The sequence below is a fragment of the Triplophysa rosa genome, linkage group LG6, assembly GCF_024868665.1.
Source record: "Triplophysa rosa linkage group LG6, Trosa_1v2, whole genome shotgun sequence".
NCBI classification, from domain to species: Eukaryota; Metazoa; Chordata; class Actinopteri; order Cypriniformes; family Nemacheilidae; genus Triplophysa; species Triplophysa rosa.
This window is the reverse complement of record NC_079895.1, coordinates 9053680-9062441: the sequence shown is the minus strand read 5'-3', so window position 1 is coordinate 9062441 and position 8762 is coordinate 9053680. Positions and strand designations below refer to the sequence as shown.

The following is an 8762-nucleotide window of genomic DNA, read 5'->3' as shown; positions in this document are numbered from 1 at the left end:
ATAGTGCACACTATAGGAGTAGTGGAAGTGGAATATTGCTCTTAAGGAGCAGTTATCTGTTTAGGAGGGAGATTGCCTGGGGGAAGAAGCTGCTTCTGTGTCTGGAAGTCCTGGTGTTTGGTGCTCTAAAGCGCCGGCCAGAGGGCAGCAGATCAAAGAGTTTGTGTGCTGGGTGTGTGGAGTCAATGATGATTTTTCTTGCCCTGTTTTTCACTTTCAGTTGTTATACTGAAGACATGGACCTTATACATAGCTTTACAATAAAAATAAATTCAAATTTCAACTACGTTAAAATAGCATAATCAAACAACGTTTTAGGTGTGCATCTCATTTTTCACAAAATTTTGCCTTCTTTTGAGGATTTTTAAATCAGAACACTATTCTACAAAAACATCTTAAAAGGATAGTTCAACTTCAGCCAAAAATGAAAATTCTTTCATCATTTACTTACCCTCTTGTTATTTAAAATCTGTATGACTTTCTTTCGTCTGCAGAACACAAAAGAAGATATTTAGAAGAATGTTGGTAAACCTACCACGGTGGTACCCATTGAATCACTTGTTTGTGTCCAAAATAGAAGTGAATGGGTACTGCCATGGTTCAATTATCAACTAGGGCTGGGACGATATATTGTGTAATTTTTATGCTCAGTTTCTCAATGAATTACGGTTAAATGCCGCCACAAACGAAAGCCAGAGGGCGCTCTCGAGCAGAAACTCCGAATATGGGACACAGAAGAAGAACGATTTACACACGTAGGCTGTTTCTCAATATGCTTTCTTCAGCCGTCGTGTGTTCTCGTGTTCTTGGTCTACGTCATCAATAACCATCAAAGTTCGGTTCCAATACTCAAGAACACAAGAACAGAGAACGCATGAAAGTACCCGGATGTGTTGTCGATATCAAGGATGCATCGAATGCACGTTATAAACGATTCAATCTCGTAGTGATTTTAGATCGAGCAGTAGTTCACAGAAGAGCTGTGCATAAAACACAGAATCGAAGCCTTTGCGATTTCAGAATCGACCTAGTCAGGTATAATTATCGTCACAGCCCCAACATTCCTCGAAAGATAGTCATACAGGTTTGAAATGACAAGAGGGTGAGTAAATGATGACAGAATTTTATTTTGGGGTGACCTATCACTAACAACCAGCAGTGACATAAATTTTTAAAAGCTTTTAAAAGCTTTTACCAAAGAAAACGTATGAAAAAATGTTTAAATGATGTTGGTTGTTGTTCATCACCTGACTTTACAGCTTATAACTTACAGAAACACAAATCAGCACTTTTGCTTCTACACTGCCATCTGAAAACTATAGGAGCTCAGACCCCAGGCACTAATTCCGTGTGAATCATGACAGATTATTGCATAACGTTTAATCACAGAAAAAAATCCAACATAAGGCTTGACTGTAGTAATAAAACACTGTCCATACTGTTTCACTCAAGAGACATCAAATAAAGCAATAATAATACACTACTCATGTCTATCACAACAAAACCTCATCCTCTAACAATTAATATCTACTGCCTCCTGTTGGTTCAAATGGTGAAGTGGCTTCTATAACTCATTTTATATGTACATCACATATTATGTGATTAATGCTCAAGTATACAATGCAAACTATGTTTTTCCTACATTACAGCTCCACATGGGACGTAGATGTCCAACCCCTTTCCAAACAAAATCGCTCTGTTCTTGCATTAGCTGTCTTCATTTTTCTCAGTCTTGGTTAAAGCCACATGACATGGGCAAAACACACGATTTTCTTTTCTCATCCCTTGCTTTTAATAAACCAGGTGAGTGAATGTGAAAGATCTGACCTACACTTTCTCAATTTTCTAGTTGCGCTTGTCCAGGTCTCCAACACGTGCACATGTCTCATGAAATACGGAGTGGAAGAACCCAGATGCAGGCAGGCATGAAGGGGTTAACAACACAGGACTTTAATATAAATACAAAAACGTAAAACAAAAACCCACGGTGGGGAAAACAAGACACGATAACAGGGGAAATGAAATAACAGGTAAACAGGAACATAAACGGACTAAACTAAACTAACAAAGACTAAGCACAACACTAGACCAAATACAATAAACTAACACTAACTAGACTCACTGAAAAAATCACATACAGGAACACGAGCATTGAACACGAACTGGACAGCACAAGGCATACAGCACACACACATGCAATACACGAGTACAGGACAAAGAAACATGAGGGCATTTATAGGGAAGACAAACGAGGGATAACGACACAGGGCAGGTGTGGGTAATCAAACACTAAGGGAAAGATAACAAGGAAACGAGAGGAGCGGGCCAATGACGAGACACTGGAGAGAACGCATATTATTGTCAAAAGGACAATAATATGTTTCTCTCCACACATAACCAAAGGCTTTGCCATGGTTCTGCTACAGGACCAAGAAAGTCATGACTAAATGAAGCAGAGCCATGACACGCATGCATGGAGACACAACAGACCTTGAGTTACTGTATTAAAGACATTACATTTCTTCCTTATCTGTGTAACAAAGTCACACCGGAACAAACTCCTCCTTTTGATGACATACGCTGATGTTATCGGGATTTACTTTCTCGTCATCATCAGGGCTATAACTGAGCATAATTCATCTCTCCAAATGACAATACATAACAAAGAGCCTGTAAACAGCTGCACCAGATAGGTGTTAATTTTAGTGACCAGAGTCTGACTGGGTTAATATCCTTATGGAGGAGGGGTGGGCACTGGGCAAAGAGAAAATTTTCCACTACAGTTTCAAATGTACTATTGTAAACAACGGCAACGAATACGTTTTTAGTTAGATACACACCTACAACGCTAAATCTGGAAAATAATAAGGACAAATTCATACGATCAGAATAAGAGAAACATAATTAATTTACACCATCCATTCATTCATTCATTCAATGATATAGGTGACCTAATATAGCCGCATCAACACAGTAAACATTTACTGCGACTCCCGCTTGTCATCTTGTCATTTTTAAAGCAAGTCTGCCCAGAACTAACGCGAGCATTGGAATTTTACCTATCAATGACAGGACAACAAAAGCAGTCATCCAACAACACACGGCGACTTCGAAATTTCTAGAAGCGCCAATCGCCACCCGAGTGCTACTGCAATGCTTATTGTAAATATTATAATAACATCAATAACAGACAGACAAGCGGGCTATTCCGGTGGGCTGGTTATTTGCTGTACACTACATCAACATTTTGACATAACTGTATTTGGATTTAACGCGGTACGTATTCTTTGCCACATTTAATAAAAACTGACATCTTGAAGCAATTGCAGTTCACTTGATTCTTCAAAACTCGCGTATTTGTACATAAAAATGAATCAACGTCATTTTACAAGCTTTATTCTGTTCCGATCTTCGGTTTTATTCTCACCCTCTACTACTTTAATGACCACATGTGATGCAACTTACCATTTTTATGATTTTGCCCTGATGTTCGGCTGAATCACAAACGCATGCTAGCGATGTTATCATCAACACCAGTCTATGACAGCTTCAAACCTGAATGATGCAGGATGCATTCTATACTCACTGCCAAAGGGTGACTTTAAAAGTAAAAATTAAATTATTTCATTCTTTATACGCAATTCTTCGATGCTCTGAAAGCATCTTTTGTAAAGGACCTCCGCTCCTTCTCTTCCGACAAGGCAAGCCCTTGTGCTTGGTTAATAAACGTACGTGTCCCGACGTCTCACTCGACTATTCCATAGTCACCGCCCCCACTTTCTGAGAGTCTTCCTGGTTTATCACCTCTTGAGGTCCAGTAGGCTAGTTAATCTTGGAAACTGCCAGAAAATACCTCAGGGACTAAACGACTAGCAGTCTTTGGGAAGGCTCATTTTAATCTTAAAATGCACCAGAAAGTTTCTAAACAGTCAGGTTTACGCTGCCCATCCAGAATGTTCTTTTCCATATTAATGCTAATTATGTTTGTATATTGGATTACATCTGTTATTGTTGGGCGATATAATAGCAACCTAGTCATGTTTACTTATATTCAACATTTCAAAAATACGAAAAGTTGTATTCTGAATTTAAGAAAAAAACTAAATATCTAAAAAAAATCTACGAAAATCACTCACTTGTTTATAGTAAGTTTTATTAATATTTGTATTCTGGGTGAAAGCATAAACATGGCCAATTTAGATGATGATGTCATATGCAACTGACCTTATTGCTCAGTAGTTCTTCACATGAACTAAACAGATAAAACAACTATGGCCTGAGGAAGAAACACCCATTCCAGTACATTAGATAAGTGTATTTCGATGTAATGTCATAAATAAGAGTCACAGAAATTATGGCTCCATATAACCATAGCTAATGTAATGTAATAGAAATGACCAGCACAAGATTAAAGGTCAAAAACAATCTTTCTATAATTATATGAGATTTTATGAAAATCTTAAATCAATGGGAGAAGGATTTGAGCTTATATACATCTTAAAAATTTCCAGATATAATACTAAACAGCCGGTATAATGCCAAATAAAATATTATAATAGAGATTCAAGATTTTATTTGTCACATACACCGTTATATAGAGAATATACAACCAGAAGTGAAATGTAGGTCAGGTCAGCTCCAAAGACAGTACAATTATTATAAAAAATACAACACAAAAGGGAAATATAAATAATATAAAGTTAAAGGTATATATAGTCTATGATAAACTGTAAATATTTACATGAGCAGGAATGTGCAATAGAATGTGCAAACAGATAGTAACTCTAGAGACATTATTTTATTTATTAAAACTGCTTCTAAAACAGATTTATTGATGTACACTATCCCCGTAATCATTCATGTCATTTTTTACTAACAAAATCAACTACATTTCCCTCTTTGCATGAGCTAAGCTTTTCCGTATTTCTTCCTATACTTTCACGCATGCGCAGTGCTTTTGACCTACACAGTCGCAGGAGAAAATGGCAGCGCTTGGACTGGGGCTGCAGGTATGACATTCTGAAACCTTGATTGTTACGTTAATAACTATAAACTTTCTGACTTTGAGTAGTTAAACCAAAGTTATATTTTGATATTCAAATTGTTTCGCAGATTATAACGATTTTTCTCGATAACTGAGCTAGGCCTCTATAGGCAGTCTAGCCGCACCATGTACAATCATTCAAACCTTGTGTTCTTGTGAGAGGTTACTGGTTGTGTTTCATTCAATAATACTACTTATAGTCTTTCAACGTAGATTGTATTAGTTAAAATGATTAATGTTTCCTCTGAAATGAATCGGATGAGTTTCTGCTCCACACATGCTCGTTCTGAAGGTTACGGTGCGTAAATTGTGATTTGACAGTGACTGTGTCTTAAAAGCTAACTGTTATCACGATAGATTTTGAGACACAAGCAGTAAGTGACAGTACTGACATTAAGGGCATGGCGATGCAGTTTATCTGATAATAATAATAAGCTATTTTTTTCTCTCCGCAGGTGCGTCAGTTTAGCACGTCTGTGATCCGACCGGTTGCAAAACTTGTCAAGGTAAGTAAAAGCCATGACAAATGAAAAATATTCTTCATACATGTTATGAAGAACAACCAAACATATTATACATTTGTTTTTACTTACAAAAACATTTTCATGATCAACACTGGTTCCATTAAATAGGCTCTATAAAAAAAATGTTCAAGCTTCTTGCAGAGCTTTATAGTTAATTTTTCACTATTACCGATTGTAGTAACTGTAGTTGTCACAGGGCTTCCATTGTGAAATTCAAAAACCTAATGGTTAGAAATGGGTATGAATGAATACCTATGGTAATCTATGAACTATGGTAATCAATGGGGGGAAAAATCAGTCTGGTTATAAGCATTCTTCCAAATATCTTTTCATCTGAACAAAGTTTATACATATTTGGAACAACTCGAAGGTGAGTAAATGATGACAGAATGTTCATTTTTGGGTGAATTATCCTTTTAATGATTTTAATTTATTTTCATTGATGTCAGTCCAACGCAGTTATGGTTTGCTATATTTATCAGATAAAATTTTATACATAGATTATTTTTCTATTTCAAATACAAGTGCATGGGGTACCAACTTAAGCAGAATGTACGAGGTTTTTTGCACAAATCGTCATTCTTGTATTTCTCTTCAGCCCCCTATCCAGGTCTATGGGGTCGAGGGACGATATGCTACTGCTCTGTTTTCTGCTGCCAGTAAGCAAAAGAACCTTGATAAGGTGGAACAGGAACTTGGTCGTGTGGCTGTGAGTTTTCCTTTGGATCTCCCTCTTTGGTACACAATAAAACAACCAGTTATTAAATTGTTGTTTTTTTTATCTTGCCAGAGCATGATTAAGGACCCTAAGCTTTCGAGTATGGTGATGAACCCCCATGTCAAGCGCAGTATCAAATTGAAGACCTTTGTTGATGCCCTGACTAAGGCAAAGCTCTCCCCCATCACTATCAACCTCATCAGTGAGTTTTCTGATCATCACAGGTTGATTTATTTGATGCTGCCATTAACTGATTTGACAAGTCTGATATGCATGAAGTGTGATAAATTTCAGTGTAACTTCTAAAAAGTAGGGCATTTATTAGATAAGTCTATGGAGGAGTGACACGTTATAGAGCTCTGGCAGTCACGTGACCTTTTCTGTTTACACTGCCATGCTGGCAGGCAAGAACAGCCGGGAGCAAATATGAATTGAATGGCGCCAGCATGAGTTTCAAGGCAACTGAGTTCACTGCGCACTTTAATTCAAAAGACATAGACCTGTGCATAGCAATACTTAATAGATTAAACATAACAGATCCCTATAATGCCCCCGTGGTGCTTTAAACATGTATCAATAAAGAAACGGATAGCTTTCCTGACCTGCAGGATTCTAATATCTACAACTAAAGTTACCTCATCAAATTTTCATCGTCCTACTCCGGACACTCTTTAAAAGCCTGGAGTGTTAAAAATTGATGTGAATTTTGTGATGGATATTCAACTTTGGAGTATGTCGGCTTTAACCTGCTTTGTCGTCATTGGAAGGGTATGTCAACTGTGTTGTTAGCCAACGTAATCTACCCTAACGATCCTTGTTTGTAGCCAGCATAGCTATCACTGATCTTCTAGATTATACATTCCCAAAAAACTAAATGACCCTCCATTGAAGCCATGGGTGGTGGTCAGACACGATGGGGTTGTGTTAGGAGCCCACTGCGATTGCACAGCTGGACTAGGCGAGTGCTGCTCTTATGTCTTGTTTTGGATTTGGCAGCATAACAACAGAGAGGAAGAGATAACATTATCGGTGACGTGTTGGTTAGCACGTTTTATTGCAGTTAACCATTTAATCGTCTATTGGGGATTCGGGATCTTTAGGAATATGATAAAATGATTTGCCTGTTGCTTCCCCCGCCTGTTCTGGCATCCTGGCGCACAGTAGCTGTCCACCATGTTAAAATAGTACGATTTGTAAAGTCTGGTTTTAAATTCTTGTTTGACCACTTCAATACCAATGCTACAGCCGCTCTCTCTGATTGCCTGCCAAAATGGCAGAGTTCGGATTGCGTGATGTCAACCTCCGGAGCTCTATAGTTGCTGATGTCTCACTTTTTAATTCACAGATGTCCTAGCTGAAAATGGCCGCTTGACCTTGACCCCTGATGTCATCACAGCCTTTAGCAAAATGATGAGTGCCCACAGAGGAGAGGTCACATGTTCTGTCACCACTGCCCTGGTAACAAAACTATATTCTGTATAAGGGTGGCCCTGGTGGGCTAAATACTGGAATGGCAGAATTTTTTGTCCTGTCTTGAAAAATTCTTTCATCAAATCTCTGAAAGAGAGTCATTCAGGTTTTGAATGACATGATGGTAAACAAATGATACATTTATTTTTGTGTGAGCTTTCCCTTTAATATTTAACTGCAAAGACAAATATTGAAATCTGTTGTATCTTAGTAAATGTGTATGTTTTGCTTGGTTCATGCAGCCTCTGGATGAAGCTAATCTTGCAGAGCTGAAGGTGGCACTAAATGGCTTCCTTGCCAAGGGAGAAACTATCAAGCTGGAGACCAAGGTAGGTGGACTTGATCCAGAGGGTGGGCTTCATTTTATTCATATACCACAAAATTTAAACTTGTGTTTATGTCGACACAATTTTTTCATAAAAATTTCTAATGTGTCAAAATATTTTAGCAAATGATCCTTATACATGGCAAAAATCTAAATGGCTTACAAATACAACCCGTTTTGAATATAAAGGGGTGAATTTGAGTTTCAGCAACACACACTTTTGATAATTTGTTTGTCTTAATGAAGTTTTGTTTTATATCTTTTGGCATCCGTACAGAGAAATGATTTGTAGGTCTTTTTAGAGATTCATTTTGCTCTTTATCCTTCCCACAGTCTGATTCTTCCATCCTTGGGGGAATGATCGTGAGCATTGGTGATAAGTATGTGGATATGTCTACCAAGACGAAGATCCAAAAGCTTACCAATCTGATCAGGGAGACCTAAGTCCTGTGGACTAACCAGACCTAATCAAATCACATTTAGGGGTGAATTTAAAGACCTCTCTGCTATTGTGTAGTTGAAATACCTTGTCCAGTTGCGTTCCAAATAAATATTGTGACATTAAAACCCATTCATTGTACATGTTTTGTTTAGTCTAGTTTAGTATAGTTTTGGGGTTCCTTTCAACACATTGTATGTAGTTGAAATCTAACATTATTAAAAAAAACGTATTAATTGACT

At 37.6% G+C, this 8762-nt stretch overlaps 2 protein-coding genes across 3 annotated transcripts in view; one reads left to right on the top strand and one right to left on the bottom strand.

Annotated features, from left to right (window-relative positions):
* slc5a3b (solute carrier family 5 member 3b) overlaps positions 1-3776 on the bottom strand; it is an 11320-nt gene extending 7544 nt beyond the window's left edge. Inside the window, exons 1-2 of one of the 2 annotated variants that reach the window (XM_057335260.1) lie at positions 3466-3776; positions 452-488 (exon numbers count right to left, since the gene is read on the bottom strand). The gene's annotated coding sequence lies outside the window, so the exon portion shown is untranslated. The remainder of the gene's footprint in view (positions 1-451; positions 489-3465) is intronic. The other variant, XM_057335259.1, reaches the window with a different exon arrangement.
* Positions 3777-4952: 1176 nt separating this feature from the next.
* On the top strand, positions 4953-8652 carry atp5po (ATP synthase peripheral stalk subunit OSCP). The gene is made up of 7 exons (XM_057335262.1): positions 4953-5009; positions 5500-5550; positions 6167-6277; positions 6359-6488; positions 7632-7744; positions 7999-8085; positions 8415-8652. The coding sequence occupies exons 1-7, from the start codon at positions 4983-4985 to the stop codon at positions 8523-8525; spliced, it is 630 nt and encodes a 209-aa protein (XP_057191245.1). The 5' UTR covers positions 4953-4982; the 3' UTR covers positions 8526-8652.
* The last annotated feature ends 110 nt before the right edge of the window (positions 8653-8762 follow it).

Bases quoted from the DNA above. Each gene is read 5' to 3' on its own strand.
- atp5po (XM_057335262.1), top strand. From the start codon at position 4,983: ATGGCAGCGCTTGGACTGGGGCTGCAG. The intron at 5,551-6,166 runs GTAAGTAAAAGC...ATTTCTCTTCAG, and splicing joins CGGTTGCAAAACTTGTCAAG to CCCCCTATCCAGGTCTATGG. The intron at 6,278-6,358 runs GTGAGTTTTCCT...TTATCTTGCCAG, and splicing joins AGGAACTTGGTCGTGTGGCT to AGCATGATTAAGGACCCTAA.